The following is a 19099-nucleotide window of genomic DNA, read 5'->3' as shown; positions in this document are numbered from 1 at the left end:
ACATATGGGATCACAGGAAAATACACTCACAAACATACACAGACACACACACATTTTAACACAACATTTTTCTGAGGATTATGATAATCTGATTCTATTCCTCATCCACTCCCTGGTCTGGTGTGTATATAGTAAGAGTGTGTGCTGGAAGAAAGTAAAATAGAATATTAATCTGATAGCAAAAAGAAACATTTCTCCTTCTCCAACAGATTTATTTTTGGTAGTCACTTTTACAGTCACTGACTGAAAAATAACTGTCCAATACAGAAGAAATATAAATCACATTTTACATGATTGAATGCTTTTCATGCTTGCAACAAAATAATATAATATAATCTCAACAATGAAAGAAAGGCTGTGACAGTAAGGTTCCATTTGAACCAGTGCAAACAGGAACATTTAAAAAAAAGAGTGCACACATTCACTGACAATACAGAATAAACAGGAGGCACTGGTCATCAGAATATACATTCACTGAGTGCCGAATCACACACACACACAGGTTATGTCCATCATGGAATGAGCTTTCTAATCATAAAAGTGCTGTAGAATGGAGGTCCCCCCCCCCCCCCCCCAGTGTTAGATCATCAGTGTCCTTTTTGGCACTGACTTACAGATGTTCAACATCTGTCCATCTTTGATTTTTACTGGATAAACATTTGTTAGCTTCACGTTTTCTTCACCTCACCTTTCTCTCATCTGAAACACACACACGCACACACAATAAGCTGAATAAATGGATTTACAGGTCTTTGGGAGTACTGTTGCATATATGATTAAAGGTACTTTTTGTCGCTCCAGAGGAAGATGATGGGAAACATGATGGCTTACTGTATAGTATGCTGTGCTAGCCAAACTCTCTGACTTAACTGCTGACGTTTCATTTTAAGTAATATTATCCCTGCTTCTTTTAAACTGTCTGTGAGTTACAGGAATGCACTGCTAAATGATGCAAGGGGCCTTTAAAGGCTGTTGATGAAATGGGATTATCAAAGTTTAACAGAAGAACAGTTCAGTATTTTAACCATTTTTAACTAACTAACACAACTATTGAAGGATCATGTAATAGATGTTTAAAGTTCTGCTTATAAAGACTGCAAGAGGGAGTGGAAAACTAAGCTCATTTACAATGGATCTAAATACAAGAACAGGAAGTGCTTAAACCAGCTGTAAATATATAATTTCATATTAGTACTCTGATAGAGTGGATATTGAAATTCCAGAGAGTTCCACAAAGTGCTATTTCTTATAAATATTTTAAACATTCATTTTCTACTCTAGTAAAATATGTACATAGACAATTTGCACAAACTCCAGGTCATGAGGTCAAAGGTCAGGTGGTCTCTGCTGCCTTAAGGTTTAGATGCTCTCACCTAAGCTGGTATAATGGACCACCACGGAGGTTTCAGCAGGTTCAGTTTGGGCAGAACATAGTGAGTGTGAGTGCATGTTGACATTTAGAAATCTGTTTTTATCCTTTTGAACCTATGAGAATATAGGTTTAAAGGTAAGTTTAATCTTTAAAATGTGTTATTCATGACATTAAGAATCTCTGAGGTGTCAGATTCAAGCAGGCACCCTTTGTTTGTATGTGGACATATCTAACAATTGCTACTGAGCGCTTCTTAACAGCATCTCCTGATCCACTATGTGACAGTATAGAGCTCATCCTTGCTGCTCTGACACAGTGTGTATCCACAAACCCGGGGTCTCCAGTTCCAGTTCCAGCTCCATCCTCTGCTCCAGCCCAAATCCATGTCCTTTTCCTTCGGGGGCAGCAGGAACACCACACAGCTGGCCACCAGGATGTGCCACAGTGAGTGTGTGTAGTAGTAGTTGTCCTCAGTCTCTGCAAAAATGTACAGACACACTCCAATCACGGCGCAGACTGCCCCAGGGAGTAGGAAGAGGGCCCAGCGCTGCCAGGAAGGTGGATAACAATGTCGACGACGGACCCCGCGGTACACCTTTAAATGGGAGCGAAGGTAAATGTTTTCTCATTGTTAATAGAAACGTATCTACACAGAAATCTGCAACAGGTTTCTTACCCAGGAAATGACCATTAACAGTATGGCACAAAGGACAGGACCCAGCAGGTTCCACAGGCCTTTGCGGTCCAGTTGCATTGACATGGCTATCAACAGGGCCCCGAGCATAAACAGCGTCTACACACACACACACACACACACACACACACACACAGGAAGGAGGAAGACACAAAAATATTAAACCAGTCTTTGCTAAATATCATATCAATCCTCACCAACATAATATAACAGAAGAGACAACTGTCTTACATATTTGAATGTGTCTCTGAAGCGAGCCATGCACAGGATGGTGACCCAGATAGAACAGACCGACCCCAGAAAGTCACAGTACTGCAGGGTATCGTAGTCCATTATACACAGTACTGCAACACCTGGTTGATCACAGGCATGGTAGAACTGCAAACACAAGAAACACAAAGGACTCAGTGATTTGCTGTCACAATGTGCAGAAAGTTTACCCAAAATGTTAAATATCATGTTCACAAGGTCGGGGCAGATGCATATGATAAATACGTCATGTCTGCACGAGCATTTGCATGTTTCAGAGCTGTTACCGTGGAGAAGAACATGGTGAAGAGGTAGACGGAAGCCTCAGTGATGTACCAGCGTCTGATGGCCACCACAATGGCAGGCAGGAAAAAGAGGTTGCTAAATGTTAGCAACAGAGTTGCCGTCAACTGGCGACTGTATGACTGAGCTGATGAATCATCTGTGCAGCCCCAACCATTCCAGCCTGCGTGCACAAAGTAAACAACTATCAGTAAGTGACAGGGCTGGGTGTAAGTGAAGGCAAAGTAAAAGTAAGTGTGTTTGTGTCGTACCAGCCTTGCAGACACAAGCAGCATACAGGTAGCTGTAGGATCTCAGCAGTCTACATTCACCGTACATCCCACAGTCCTCCACACAGGCACTGATAAACACCTCTGGGACCACGGACACCACGGACACATTGCCACAGTCACTGCTGCAAGAGACACACACACACAAACATTTGTACATGCAGACCTGCTAAATGTAAGCTAATACTTTGCTAATGGAGGAAAATGCTTGGTGGCTTTGAGGAACTAACACAAATGGACACAATCTTGGAAAATCTAATTTGTTAAAAGAACTTTCACTGAAATTTTTCAATGAAATTAAATTTATACAGGAAATACATACTCCTTATACAGGTATCTAATATAAAATGTAATGTCAGCCCAGCACATGCAAGTTTTTGAGAAAAGAAAATCTATGTACACACAGAATTTACACAGATAAAATCATGTGTGTTGAAGTTGCAGGTGTGTGTTACCTGTTGCAGACAAGCTGCAGGGTGAGGTACCATGTTGTTGACTGAGGAAAAGGCAGCCTGACCACAGCTTTGGGAGCGCTGGCGTTCACACCCACACCATATCCTCCAAACAAAGCTGTCAGTGAACCAATGAGTTGCACATTATTTTTGTATATATAAATCCAAAATAAGACCCACAGCTAAGACAGAAACATTCACCAGAAAGGTCTCAAAACACATCTGTGCTTTGCTTTTTATCAGTCATTTAGTAAGTAAGAACAACAACAACTCCATGTTAAAAGTGGTAATGTGTTCATCCTGTTTATGAATGTGAATCAGTGCTACTCTACCTGTGCGACATGGCTGAGAGTGGTTGAGCTGAAGCACCGGAGCCCATGGAGAAAGACAGGCAACCACACTGCGGCTGTTGCCCAAGGTCTCATTAGTCTAGAAGCAGACAACACAAACACATGTATCAAAGCATGAAAGCTGAACTCTGACTGCATCTGCTGATGTTTTTAGTGTTACTCACAGTGTTAAGTGAGAGCTGCAGATTGAGTGTGCCCCCAGTGGCTTCTGTGTGCAGCGGATAAGTGAGCAGTGTGGGGTGTGTATGTGTAACGCTAATGTTAGGTCCGCTAACAGGCGTGAATCGAAGTGACAGAACATCCACCTCTTCGTACAACACAGGGATGCTCCACACACATGCTGACGGTGGAGTTATCAGTGATTCATTGCTAAAGGCAAGTGTGTCCATAACTGCTGAGCTGTTGCCTGTTAATGTTGAGTTGGTGTGGCTGCTGTTGCCACGGAGTTTGTCATCATCTGCTTTAAGGCCTACACTTTTTGGCTTACATCCCACTGAGGTAAACATAGAGAGAAGCAGAACAGGACGACAGGCAGCGGATCAGAAAACAGATATGATGTATGAATCTTCAATGTAAAGGGTTATGTTTCTGTGCTTACCTGTGTAGTTTGCAATGACATTAAAAGTTACAGTCTGGTTGACTTGGTCACTTTCTACAAAAACTCGCAACCAGGTGCCCCAAGGCGGGTTAAAGAGAGCCGCAGAGCAACCAGACCCCGAGCAGTTCACCGTCACTGTGTTGTGCTGCAGAGACGCAGAGCCGAGCCTGACGACCAGTGAACAGTTTGAACTCTCTGCTCCCTCCCCCGATGAACAGTTAGCCACAGACACCAAAAGAGAGGAGGCAAACTCTGGAACATACAGCCTAGGACACAAATACAGTTAATGTCTTTACTGTATACTGACACAAAAACTACAAAACAGTAGAACAAGTGAAGGTGCAAAACAACTACTTACTTAAGGCGTGCAGGTCTGTCAGGAGCTGCGGTCTTTGTTAGTAACGTGCCCTGCTGTAAAATGGGTGTGTCCACTGCTCTTCTGATAGATAGCTGAGGCTGGAAGAAATAGGAGCAGGACGGAAAGCCCTGACGGATAAAGACAGAAAAAGTTCACATTTATAAATATCCTGCTGCCAAGTTCTCTGTACAGAGCAGCTGAGCTAAAAGTATTAATACATCCACACATTATAAAGAAGATAAAAAGAGTAAAGATTCAGGAGACTATCGCACAATTAACAACATAAATGGTCATTTAAAACCAGAATACAGCTACAATCCTGGCTGGAATTTTGTACAATGAACAGAGCCAAAGAAAATGAAGAAGCATAAGAATGTGGTTTAACTACTTTCTATTAACCATCCACCAACCCCCTGCTGCTGCAGAACAGGTCGGGGTAAAGAAGGAATTTAAATCATGACTGGGTCTCTTCCTTGCAAAACAAGTTTTAACTCAGGTGCTACTGTTACTGTGTACAAAATGTTCTGAAGGGGCTCTCATTGTAATAAAAATAACTTTATTTGTATAACACTTTAAAACAAACAAAGAAAAATGATATTATGTACAGCTCAATTCTTTGAGTAATTAGGGCAAATGTTTGAAATCATTCTTCAAAATGGTCTCCTGGACAATTTCACCTCACAAATACAGAATGAACAAAGGTGGAAAAGAAGGTAACAACATGCACCAAAAACATCGACACAAACCTTCTGCTCTATGCGCCCATCATCTTCAGGCAAGTGAGCGGCAACATACCAAACCCCTGGTGCAGGGTCAGTCAGGTTAAAAGTTGTGGAGCTTTGTGATGATACCGGTAGAGTCAGAGACAAACAGGGGCTCCACAGAGTTGCGTTGGGAAACACAGACCCAATCGGGTTTATTACTGGAGGGGCACCCCATCGGATATGGCTATACGAGAGAGAAATGTTACAAAAAGAGGCAGAAAGTTTAGGAAAAGGTTGCTCAGAGATTAAAAAGTGAAAAAGATAACATAATAATGAGAACTTGGCATCTTACATAGTGACATTGTGCTGTCCACAGTGGAACCTGTGGCCCTTTGTGACAGAAAATAGCCAGCGAGCTATGGCGGTCTCCTCTGGTATATGGAACCTCTGCAGCCTCACGTTTCCATACCAACCATACTTGGACAACTTCTGAGCAGGCTTGGATGACAGCTCTGATACAAATGTCACCTGTCCATCTGCAAAAAAGGTTATATAGAGTTTTTCTTCTGTGTGTAACGTTAGCCTCATTTGGGATGCACTTTATATTAACTTGTTTAATTTTTAAGTTTAATTTGCTTTTTACAAATTTGCATTTGTAAATGAAAACAAATAAAAGATTATTGGATGATAAGGGTTTCTACATTTTATACTCTAAAGGACTGTAATTGATAACAATTAAAGGTCAATCAAAAAATACCACTTATTAACATTTAGTCACAGAAATGACTACATTTAAATGCACACGGATAGTGATGAAGAACACACCACCACACTCATTTTTGTACAGTGTAGATTATGCAATCTCTATGTGTCTCTCTCTGTTAGCAAACATGCTAATAACTCGGTGTTCTCTCCGCTCAAAACACTCACCGTCACCAAACGTCCAAGCCGCCAGTGCGACGAAAAGGAGCCCACGCAGAAAACAAGCTTCCATGCTTCCTTTGTGGCTGTCTCGGTCATTACATTTTACTCTGTACACCTGTAATGTCACATCTATGTAGCGCTAAAAAATTACCCGTCCGGGATCCATCGCACTTCCTGATTTCTATGTAAATATGTGACGTCACTGAAATCGTCAGGCGCTGCCTTTCTGAGCCCTCGAAAATGACAGCACCAAATACTCACACGGTAAGAAAGAGGCATTAATATAGGTATTAAAATAGGAAATAGTCTGCTTCTAGCTTTAAACTGACATAAGAAGCACGAATGTATGGCTTACAAAAGAATTTCGGCTACAAATGACTATTTGTCAATTATAATGTATGGTAATGCTCAATGCTTTTGTTTTTTAACTTCACCTGTATACACCAAGCTTCTAGATAAATGCGAGTAAACACAGAGCGTTAAACCAGGTGAGCGTTCCAAATTTCCAGCAAAACATCATTAGAGCATAAAAGGTGCAGATATCAGACTGGTGTGGAGCTTATGTGGAGCCACAGCGCCATCTGCTGGCTGCTACCAGGAAGACGTTCTTGGAAGGGAGAGCCATGTCTATAAAATGTGCCCACTGCCCACCAAAGACACGCCAGCTTCACTCCATCTGTGCAGATGTCAGAGAAACAGTTCAACCAGACTGGATAAAGTCGTTCCCCCTCTGGTGCTCCCTCAGGACTGGGCTCATCCTGTTCCTGCTTTGACTAATGTTGGTGCAGGTATACAGGTTCTTGAAACGATTTAGACACATTTATGACTGCATTATGGTTTGATTACATGTTTGTACTACCAAACCTAAATATCCAATTTTATTACAGCAAAACGGTCTGGCCTGTTTTATGCTGCCAGTTTGTTTGAGATTTTTGCGAAAACACCCTTGAAGTGGAGCCAGGTGACACTGTTGAGAATCTTCTTTGTAGTTATCGTCAGAGTTTTGTTTGTGTGGCAGCATCAGATCATATTCAGGGGAGGGGGTGCTCTCTGTGGATACAGCAGCTGCTGTTATATGAGGACGCATAAGAACAAATGTACAGACTTAACTGACACCTGGTGGTTTAGTGCTTTCATATTAATACCATTACTAATAATATGAGGAATAAATATCACACAGAAAATGTGAATTCTTTGCTTTTATTTCCAAACCCCCGTTTCAACAGCTCAGAGTTGGAGACAGAGAGCCAGCATGACTGCTCACAGCCGTCCTTAAACCAGAGCAGTAATACTCGAAAACAATCAGCACATAAGACAAAAAAATACCATGTCTGTGTGATAAAAAGACATTCTGTGGCTTTTAAATGCATTTATGAGTCATACAGTACAGCCACACAGTCCACAGCTGGACGTAACATGCTCAGAGATGACTGAAGGCAGAAAATGTCTCCTATATGTCCTTGAACGCATCATTAAGTTGTGAAGCCATCATAAGTAAGTTAGTGGTTGTGTTGTCTTAAATTTATCCATAAGACTATATTGTTTTCTTATTCTTACTTTTACTGTATTGATATATATCAGTTGTATTACCTTATTTACTTTAATTCTAATTACTTAACATTTCCTATCTATAAACATGAATGTAGGAGTTACTGTAGTTTACTTAAGTTTTCTTACTTGCCTAAATGAAGATGCAATAACAGCTGATTCCCCTTGTTCATGACAGCTGATCTTTGGTGTCAACATTCAGATCTACTGCTTATATTCAAGTTGTGTGTTGCTGAACAAGTCTAATATCAAACACTACAGTTTTATTCACATGGGGAGACTCTAAAATCTGTCCTTTACATTGTATTGGCTACATTATGTGGATGTATCTACCGGCCCTTAACTTGAGCATCACTGATAATTATGTGGTACAGCCTGTTAAACAGAAGACATTATGTCTTCTCTATATGCATGGACTCATTGTGTTGTACAGGTGTAAAACAAGGCCTCTTATCATTTATGCTGACACTGCTTTGCCATGTACAAAAGTCCTATGAAAAAAAAAACACAAGCACCAGTTCGTAATATTAAACATGTAGCATTGTTAAGCACTTACCTTAAAGTTGGTTTATTGCATTGAATGTTACCCTTGAAAGCAACATGAAGCGAAACATTACACTGGAAAAGCCCTGCCATGTGTATGCTGCTGCTGCACAGGATGTTGTGTTGAACTCGGCACAGCCACTGCTGCAACACAGACATGGAGTCAGCTTTCCTGCACCCGAGGTGGTTCTTGTGCTGGAAGAGGATAGGGCCCCGGCTCCGTCTTTCTTTTGTGTACTGCTTGCTGGCACAGCCCATGTCATCTGCCCACCTCCCTCATGGATTGCATTTTGCTGCTTTTTGTCCCCCTCCCCCCTTTCTATTTGTCAATAAGTTTAACAAGGCTCTGGCGAAGGTCGTTAAGGTCAAAGATCTTGATGTCCAGAATTTCTATGGCCCTCTGGATCTCGGTATCCATGCGATCTCGTTCCTCCAGAGAGTTGCTGAGGTTCTGCTCCGTGTTCTGGATGCGGCGCTCTAAGTCTGAATTTCGCATCTCCATCTCCTGCATTTTCAAAGAAGGATGCAGAAAAACGTTAATTTAACCCAATGAAAGGCTACCATTGTATTAAAATAACGTCACTCATACCCGCAATCTGTGAATGGCCTCATCCCTGTCATGTTCCATTTCATGGTACTCTGCTTTCTTGCTTTGCAGAATGTGAATTTCCTGGAAAGGAATGAATGGGACCCTTTAGAAGACTTTCACTTGTTATCTAATGCAGCCAAAATAGACCATTGCCCAACCTCGTCTTTGGCCTTTAGCAGGGCCTCCAGCTCCTCCAGAGACTGGGTCAGCTCATCCTTCAGCAGGTCACTGGGGCCATGGCCTCCATGGGCCTCGAGCTCAGCCACCTTTCAGAACACAAAAATGTCTGATATGAGGGCACATTCAAACAATTGCTGTGTTTAGTCTGGTCCTGCCCATCAATTTTATTTAAACTTCTTTTTCTGTTCCAGCAATGAGCAGCACCACTGTTTCACCAAAACCTAGCCTCAGAAACGTTGACATTAAGCCATCTTGTCTTTAAAAGGGTGAAGACAAGGCAGAGTGAAGGCCAGAAGGACGAAGACATGACATAAAGACATTAAAAGCAAGCATTAATATACTGTTATTCTTCAAAGCTTATTATAGACAAATTGATCTTAGTGTGAGGATAAATTAAATAAGCATGCTCATAGCATGATCATTTGATCAACATGAATGAGAAAAACAACAGAAGGACACCTCTAAAAATGCCCCTGCTCTGCGACCAGCTGGATTATTTTAAACTGTGTATGGTTGAGACAGGAGGAGCAGTAGAAAGAAGAAAAAAAAAGAAAAATGCCAGCTCCCTCTGGTGATTTTTCATTTTTTTCTTAACTGGGGCATTGAAAGTAGGATATTGCTGTCCTACAAACCCCTCTCCCTCTCACACCACCCCAGAGACATGAACCATTTTCAGCCACCTGGTCCCTTCCCTCACTCAGAAGGAACTAGCTCGGTCTGAAGGAGACAAGCTTCTCACTTGTGTGAATTCATTTGTTGATGTGGACTGAAAGTGGTTTCTTGTTGAAATACCACAGGAGCAGTGGAGAATGAAAGAGTAGTGATCGATACTGTTAGGCTGGGCTATAATGGAGAGGGATCAAGGCATTAAAGCGTCGAATCAGAGAGGTTTGTAATTGTTTGCCTGAGGCAGGGTCGCTCCCTGAGGAACCAGCTCCCAGCACACATGTGAAAATACACATTTATTGATGTGTGGGAATGGGGAGGGCCGAGGCATCGGCATCCACTGGAACCTGAGAGGTAATTCAAGTGTAAAACCCTCCAGAGGCTTGAGGTGTTTAGACTGAACTCCCCTGTGGTGAAACGTGCATAGTGAACCAGTCCATGAACACTTGATTAAAGCTGTAGGGGGAAACGCCTGCAGCACAAGTCACGTCAAAGAATGATTAAGTGTGCTACCAGCCTGCCTGTTTTTTTTTTTAGACCAATGAAATGAAGTGACAGAAAAGGACGACCCAATCAGAACCAGCATCAGCAGAGAGAGACGTGAACCTCCACTGCAGTGGTACTGTACATACTGAGCATAGTCCCTGTAAGCAGCTGTGACACATCTGCTTCAGAAAGGAGGCTCCAGTAGTTAAACTGTCAGCGTTAAACCAGTATGCACTCACCTGCTCTCTGAGTCTGTCAGTCTCCTCCTGATATGCTGCCAGCTGTTTCTTCCACTGCTCCACATTAGCATTAGCTTCATGCAAGGCTGCCACCAGCTTGGAGTTGCTGTCCTGCAGAGTGAATAGCTCAGCTTCTAGGTTCATCTCACAAATAGACCTGAAAAATACACATATCATGACACATACATTTAAACATGATAAAATAAATAGAGCTTAATTATTATTGTGCACATTTTAAACAAATATTCCTGTTTTTGCGGACTGAGTTCACCGAGTGGCCTGTATATCGTTGCAGTATGGCTGAATACTATAGCCGGCTGTGCAGTTAAAAGCAACAGTACTGCTGCCAAGACTTTGGAACATGATGAAACACTGATGGCCTGGTTAACACAATCATCTACAACACACTAGAGAAGTGTTAAGGAGGCTGTATAAAGGGACTGCAGCCTGCAGCAGCACTGCTACAGCTCAGAGCGAAGGTCGTTATAACACAGCAATGATGCACTCATTCACATCTCCAGACCTCAACGAGACATCGACAGTCACGTGACACATCAGCGTACCTGTTCGCATAAAACAATAACGTGACTGAATTTCAGTCATTTTTTTGAAGTCTGCACATGAGATGACTCACATTCCCATCTTTGATACTTTGTCGTTACTCAGTCTCAAGAGCTTCAGGTTGTCCCCTGGCAACAGTTTACTATGGCAACCATTCAAGAGCAGCTTTTTGTTGGAATAATTGGACTGTAGGATATAAAAGCATTGTGGGTGGTTCAAAGGACTGAACGAAGGGATGTTTACAAGCCTTATGTATGAGTCAACACCTCAACAACATCCTCTTCATTTTTTTAGAGAGCTTAACAAATCCAGTGACGTCAAACTGTAATTAACCTGAGTCATGAAAACCATGTTAATATGCAGGAAGTGCAAGGTTGTGATTTTTTTTTTTTACACAACAGGAAGTATAACTAGAAGCATTATCAATGCAAATATCCAAAATGTTTATACTACCCAAAATGCTGGTATCAATATCAAGTATGTCTATTGGCTTGCTGCTAGCTGTGACTCCATCCAAGCATTAAAGTATTCCCCTTCGATATGACACATGCATTTAATTTAAATATACACTATGTGAAAAAGGCATGATGTCCATTCACTCTGATGTTTTTCTTCAAGCTGTCATCGGGAGTTTTGTCGAGTTGTCATGGAGATAAAAAAAAAACTGAGCTAAAACCAGGAGACATGGCTGATTTCCAACTGTGTGTAAGTGAGCAACTGATGAAACTTTGTGCTCAGCAAAGCAGAACAAGGAGAAAAAAATGAATGCAACAGGAAAACACACAATGAGAGTCTTAACACCAACACAAGTGCCTCACAATGGTCTTCCTACCTCAGCATGTAACAGTTCAGAGAGAAAATGTGATTGACTCAGATAAAGGAGAAGAAATCGTGTGTGTGTGTGTGTGTCGGTGTGTGTGTGTGTCGGTGTGTGTGTGTGTGTTACCCTTCAGACAGCATCTTTTTAATGCGCTCCTTCTCAGAAGACAGGGTAATGTCTGCACTCTGGCTGCGGAACAGCTTGTCCTCCGGCCCGTTCACACACATCACCGGTGGAGACTGGAGTTCATCCGAGAGGTCCTGAGAAACACATCAGTAAATGGACTCTTCTAATAACACACACAAAATTACACACAAACAGTATCTCAGCAACACACAGCAAAACTGCTACTAGGTGTAAAAAGCAAATCACATGAAGCTACAGACCTCATCTTAGTTAGGAATCATAGCTTTGCGGCCTCAGGTCGAAGGGGATGAGGTATATGGTATATTGTTATATTTGTGTAATTGAAGATTTGTCTGCTCTGTCCAAGGAAATTGACAAGAACCTTTTATACAATCATCCACTTCCTTTAGGCTAGGTTTTTGCTTTAAGGACTATTTCCAGGGAGACATGGTGGCAACATGGTGGAGGGTGCTCCTTCTTACAGTGGGGTTTAAGATATACTATTACAGGGACCTACAACACTGGTCTGCTGAGACAACTATGAGGGAAAGTCAAGAAAGATTCAGCCTAAGAAGATGACAGGAGGAGTGGATATTACCCACATGGCTGCTGTCCAGGAATATGGATTTAAACTTGTCCAACACTCCTCAGATCACCTGACCTGGCCCCCTCAGACTACTAAATCTTACCCAAGAAGGAAGGAGGCCGAAGTCCAAGATGAACACAAAGAGATCTGTGTGCTGCATGACCACAGGACTACATGTTCATGTAAGAGAGGCGTCAAAAATATATGTATAGAGAGAAAGAAAGACAAAGAAACGGACTTACCTGGGAAAACTACAGAGGAAATCCAAGAGGGGGGAAAAAAGACGGAGAAAGACATCATGACTAAACACACAATACATCGTGACCTTTTAAAATCATCACGATCACGAGCACACTTAGCAGACGGATCAGTTATGCAGTCCAGTGTCGCTTAGCAAGTACAATTAATTGACACATTTGTCTGGATCGTTGCCTCTCCCAGACTGTTCAATCAATACAGAGGCATCACTGGAATCTGTTCAGCTGTAGAATTAAAAGGGAAATGGGCATGTTCCTCATGACCAAGCAGATGTAACTGGTGGGTGATTATTCTCTATTGATCCAAAAAGCCTTGAGCTGACTACATTTTCATCATTTCATCAGTGATTCAGGTAGAGGCTGCTGGGTAAGAGATGTGAATGTGCCGTACTGCTGAGCAGCCAGGGATAATTTTACCGTCGTCCTAGTTTTCCTCACTTTCACTTCCCTCCGAGACGAGTGACCCAGCTCATATTTCTCTTGCTCTCCTCCTCTCCTCTCTTTCCATCCCTCCTTTGACTCAATCACAGCGGTCCTCTCTAAAAGCTGCATGTAGCACAGGTATAGCAGCCTATTCTTGGCTACTGCTTACAGTGTCTCGATCAAGTGTTTTTCTTACATTGTGAATGTTTTGCCCGATTCTCTGCTTCAACCTTTACATCCTCACAGAAAGGGCTGAGCTCACCTGAGGAGCAGCGATGGTGAGCGCAGTGTTGGCCAGTTCTTTGTCCTGCGACTTCTCTCGTGCCAGTCGGGCCGCATCTTTCACCTCCTTAAACTTGTCGGAAAACTTTGCAAAAAAGAGGACAAGTCAAACTTAATAAAATCCAAACAGAGCAGCACAGGTGACCTTCAGGAAGTTTTAGTGGTGCTGTTGTTTAGAATTTGATTTTACCTGCTGCAGCTGCTGCTCTGTGGCGAAACCCAGACCGTAGACAGTGTTGGCCCTGCTGTCCGCCCACTGCCCGAACTTCTGGGACGTCTTAGTGAATGTCATGCTGGGTGTAACCGTGCAGTTAATAATGGCCTGCAGAAGCAGAGGTAGAAACATCAGTCCACCATGTTTTAATGCCATTTCATGTGGACCCAGGCACTGTGGTAACAACAACAGAAACTGTCCTCAACTTTGTCCACATTGTCCACGCTACAAACCTTAATATACAGTTTAAGCTATGCGAGCAAGTGGCTACCAAAGGTCAGCCTGTTTCTGCACAGCCTCAGTGGACTCTTTTACAGACTCGTGTTTCTATGAGTAATCATGATTAAACAAAAGATCTACTGTGACTGATCACAGTAGATCAACGCTCACAGCACATCCACCAGGTTCATCACCTCGTTTTCAGGGAGTTGCCCTCAGATTATTTATAAACCTTTTTACGTCATCTCCAGAGTTACAATAATGAAACTGATTTCAAATCCCAGAATTGCAGGGCAACGGCAGCTTAGGAAGAAGCTTTCACCTCCTTCTTTCCTCGCCAACAAAATGATTACATGAACCCTACAGTGTGCGTTTCTGCAGCGACGTGTTTGACATAACATGTTGGACAGTGACTGCAGCATCAGTGCAGATTATTATGGAGCCAGACACCAGTCCTGGCAGGACTGGGCTGCTGAACGACCAACTGCCACCCCGCAGTGCCTGCTGGGAAGCAGAAATGTGGGTCACACCAGAGGTGCTAAGAAGAGATCAGATAGACCCCCACCCCCCCTCCTCCACCTCCATGCCTCTTTCAGAGCTGGATGTGGTCTCTTCCTCATAATCCAAATCCACAGGCCTATAAGACTTGGCTCCTGATATGTTGTGACTCACGGTGGTTTAGTTTATTGCATAATTCTTGACCTCGCTGACATTCTGGTGTGTTTGGAGCTGCTGTTTGTCCTGCTCTGTTTGGCTTTTGTTACAAATATTGAAATTGCCTCTTTTGACACTGCCAGCTTCTGAGCAGTATAACAGAAATCCCACAGGTCATTTACAACTGGGACAGCCAAGCACTCTGTGGTGACTCTCTCTTTGACTTTACCACCGTTTGCCCTGCACTCACCTTGGTCCCACCCACACTGATAATGCGGTACACATTGCGGTTAGCATCATAGAAGAAGGACACAGTAACAGCGTGCTTGCTGGCAGGTATCCAGTTCCTCTTAGTGGTGGGGTCTATCTGGAACACATGGGCCCGGGTGCTGAAGATCGGCTGCTCCCTGGAAAAGGAAATAAAGGATTGAATCAGCTGGTCTGTAGCACTGAAAGTTTTACATGCAAGTGGCCTTAAGAGTTCACATTTTAACCCAGAGTTTGTTAAACCTTCTTTCTCAACCAGCTTCTGTGCCATGTGCATAAAAGTGCACAACTCTTTCTTCGGAGACCCAAAATTAAACTATTCCTATTGTCACAAAGAGCTGCATATTGATACTGCATTATACTGCATCCATATGAGCAATATTATGTGATCGGCTATAGGATATAATTAGTTTGGGAGGAAGCCATGCACCCGTTTCACAAAGCAGGTTTAGAGGAAACTCTGAACTCTTCAGCCTGAAATTAAGGAAACCCTGAGAAACAGCCCGTCTCAAAAAGCGAGGCGACATATACTAGAAGTCTGTTACCATGGTAACTCAGTCTATGAACATAACCTGAGAGAACCCGGAGTTTCTCCCTCTCTCATTCATTCAGTCCTCATCACACATGTTTGAGCAGAGAACACATGTCCTCTTACAGCAATCAAGTGGCTTCATTAGTAAGCCGGGGGTTACACTGGATGATTTTGAGGCCACACAGGGACATTTGTGTTCTTTTATATTTTCATATTGTTCCAATAACTGAATTCAAATGACCCTAAACTAATTATATCCTGCCTTTCCGGACGTCAAAAAGGCATCTTTTGTGGACAACCGGAAGACGTCTTTCTAAGGGGTCCTGTAGACGTTCAAAAGACGTCAGTATAGTTTGTATTGATCAGTGTCTGTGTACAGCGTAATAATGTCCAGAACATTCAGCTCTTTAGCTGCTTCACACTCTGGCCAAACTGCACCTTGGGTGCGAGCAGGCGTTTGGCACAGATGAGCCTTTTCTCCACATTGGCAAACATGTCATAGTGTTTGTCTGCGCCATTCACCCTCCATACTGTAACACAATGCAAAAAAGCCAGAAACCCAAACTAAACAGTAAAAATGGGTTAAAATATATATATAAAAACATGCCTTTTTATGCATATCCAGATTAATACAAGTCATTTTTTTTATTATAGGAGTATAAATGAATGGGCTGTGAGTATGTGAATGTTATTCAGTAAGAAAATGCTTAAGATTGGACATAATAGAAGTAAAAGTATGAAGAGACAGGGATATGCAGAGAATGATCAATTACCGGTAATCAGGAAATAAGAATTGTTTGTTTGTTTTGTTTTTTGTCCACATCCTATTCTCCTGGGACACTCTGCCTAAACTTTTGACAAGATTAAAAGATTTGCACTATTGCCAACCTTAGTAAACACAAGGGATAGACTAACTCTGAACAGACTTTGAAGAATTAAAGCGTGGCCAGGAGAAGAGTGGTTAAAAAAACAGGACACTTCCTCCTTAGCGCACTATTGTAAATCACTGTGGCTATTCCCAATAGAACTGTATTATTTTGGCCAGTCATTGTGCATTTATATCTGACCCCATTAGTGACACACAAATCCAATAATGGGCTCACCGTGTGTTTTACAATAAAAAAAAAATCTTATGGACTCGACAGCATTTCAAGGACTGACTAAAGATGAACATCAGTGTTTCACAGACGTTTTAGTCATGCTATAATTCTCCTTCTCATCTCAGAGTAATCCCTCTGGTGTTAGTGGATCTGATGCTCAGCCTCCTCTAACACTGATCTAAGGTCTGACTGGGAGAGGACACGTGCAGCTTTCATTTTTTTCTGGTGATAATCTGATAAATTTGACAATTTGATCAAGAACATTACACAATGAAATGCCAGGAAGTGACACCCACACAGCTTGTGGGTGCTAGCAGGAGGTGACAAAGGTCAGATGTGAAGTTGGGAGTCTGGGGTGTAATGTTGGGAAAACTCACCATCAGACAGTCTGCACAGTTCATGATCACACAGTACAGTTCAATCTTCCTTTAAAGTGCAGCACAGGCACATGTTTTGCATGGTGATCATAAATCCATCCATCCAAGCTATCCAAGCCTGGGTTTGGTGTCCCGTGTCAGACCATCACTTTACTTTCATTTTTAGTTTGCTTAGATTTGACAAACTCAGTCATATGACCACAGTAGGGTTCAACAAAGCTCATATTAATCAGCTAAAATATTTGAACACTTGTAATCCATAACCTCCAGAAATGTAGGGCATCTGCCCAAACACTTCATCACTTTGTTTATAAAATGTCAAAAATGAACCATATGGTGCCTTTATCAAACCTACATGAAACACACACATTCTGCTGTATAATCTAAGTGTTGTATCAAATGAATCACTATATCCACCCGGTATATGGGAAACACGATGAGGGGTGTGTGTGTGTGTCAACAGCTCCTGCTTCCTGTATGTAAAAGCTGTTATTGCAAAACTGTGTGTGTGTGTGTGTGATAACTAGGCAGCAGTTGCTTGACCTTCATCCTCAGCAGATGGATGTGGTCTGCTTAATGGGGTCTTTAAGCCTGGTAGTGATTAGAGGGAGCACCTCAGGATGAGCCCCACAATCTGCTTTGCTTAGTTTCTCCTCCTAAATACCAGGATTTGATTCATTTCTTTCTAGCACTGTTCTGATGTTAAACATTCAGGAGTTACTAACAGTTCGTTTGTTCTGTTCCCATTCTCCACTGTTATTTAAAGAAAGTAAGAAGCAACTGTACGGAATAATCAGTCTAAAAAGGATACACACTGTGACAGTTCACCGCCGTCCCACTGCAGATTAACACTCACAGCGCTTCCAAAATAATATAAATGAACGATTACAGTGTGATCTGGGTTATTACACTCATATTTAACATTAATGTGGAAAAGTTAGCAGCTTTTCTGGAGCTGCCCTACACTCCTCATTTTGTTGATTTTACTTTAAAGTGCAATAAAAGCATCCAAAGCATCTCGTTAAGAGGAATTTTATGCTTCAAATAATCTAAAGACCCCGGGGCCACACTGAGGAAAACACCACATAGATCCACACAGTCTCTACAATCTGGTCTGCTCCTGATGTTTTTGTAGGTTTAGTCTGACTTAAAGTTTGAGTGTTTGACATCACAAGGTCACAAGAAAAGACAAACTACTCACACTCAAAGCGTTCTTACCTTTCTCTGTGGTGAGGATACATCTTACAAGGTGACTGAGACTCCTCTTCTACAAAAACAACCCAACACGTGTTTAAATCAAGATCACAACACAAAGAATATTAACTGAGTGTTTCCATACTTGTTGTTTTTGTTCTAAAATTTCCACTTTAAGCCTGAATAAATGTGTGTTAGAGTAATAAAGTGGGACTTACCCCATGTCGGTGTAAACCCTCGCGGTTATCTAACAATATTTCCGCGGCCGCTGTCCCGGTGAGTCTTCTTTCTTTCAGTCTGAGCTGCTTTATTCTCCAGAGGGAGGTTTCACTGCAAAGCTGCTCACACACACACACACAGCCTGCTGCAGCCAGCTGCCAAGTGTCAGCACCGTACCGCCCGGAGCAACACCGACCAGGAAGCTCTGCGGAGCTCCGACACTCACAACCCCGAGGAAGCGGCGGCGGCGGAGCGGCTGACCTGGATGCCTGAGCTGACCGCGGGACGTTCACTGTCCATCTCTGTCCGGCCAGAGAACAAAGCGACTGCTCTTTGTTCCTCTTTGTCTTGCGACTGTCCCGGTGGTCAGACCTCACTGATCTTCATCCAGCCGGCTGCTCACAGTCACCAGCCGACAGTAGAGTACCACCTGCTGGCTCTGCAGACTCCGAGCAGCCGCTCCAGCAGCTGTATGAGGCAGGAAACTGTGTCAACCTGCCCGCAGCCAATCAGCCTGCATGTGTGCGCTGCAAACTGGACCTGAAAGGCCAGCAGTGTTACGGCTTAGTGAGTTACTGCCCTAAAAAAGAAGAGCCATACTACATCCCCTTTAATGGATTTAGCTGTAATACATTACATTACATCACTTACTACCACTCATCCTTTCTGCACAAATGAAACGCTGAGGTCCTGCAAAGAGTGAGCAAAAAGCAGCAAACTTTAATTTTCCAAGATTATTAACAG

General features: G+C 42.6%; 2 protein-coding genes across 2 annotated transcripts; both read right to left on the bottom strand.

Annotated features, from left to right (window-relative positions):
• Positions 1-284: 284 nt before the first annotated feature.
• On the bottom strand, positions 285-6442 carry pgap6 (post-glycosylphosphatidylinositol attachment to proteins 6). The gene is made up of 13 exons (XM_028428543.1): positions 6280-6442; positions 5702-5885; positions 5392-5593; positions 4646-4773; positions 4288-4553; positions 3854-4182; positions 3672-3768; positions 3343-3457; positions 2870-3012; positions 2603-2781; positions 2298-2444; positions 2049-2165; positions 285-1967 (listed from the first exon to the last, which is right to left on the bottom strand). The coding sequence occupies exons 1-13, from the start codon at positions 6341-6343 to the stop codon at positions 1647-1649; spliced, it is 2292 nt and encodes a 763-aa protein (XP_028284344.1). The 5' UTR covers positions 6344-6442; the 3' UTR covers positions 285-1646.
• Positions 6443-7457: 1015 nt separating this feature from the next.
• LOC114450475 (homer protein homolog 3-like) lies at positions 7458-18783 on the bottom strand. Its single transcript, XM_028428623.1, has 10 exons — positions 18355-18783; positions 18161-18209; positions 14917-15073; positions 13770-13901; positions 13560-13664; positions 12032-12165; positions 10525-10681; positions 9112-9219; positions 8954-9034; positions 7458-8869 (listed from the first exon to the last, which is right to left on the bottom strand). Exons 2-10 carry the CDS (start codon positions 18181-18183, stop codon positions 8684-8686), a joined length of 1083 nt encoding a protein of 360 aa, XP_028284424.1. The 5' UTR covers positions 18184-18209; positions 18355-18783; the 3' UTR covers positions 7458-8683.
• Positions 18784-19099: the final 316 nt, after the last annotated feature.

This window comes from Parambassis ranga, chromosome 17 (genome assembly GCF_900634625.1).
Source record: "Parambassis ranga chromosome 17, fParRan2.1, whole genome shotgun sequence".
Classification (NCBI taxonomy): Eukaryota; Metazoa; Chordata; class Actinopteri; family Ambassidae; genus Parambassis; species Parambassis ranga.
The sequence above is the reverse complement of the archived record's forward strand: the minus strand, read 5'-3'. Positions and strand labels throughout refer to the sequence as shown.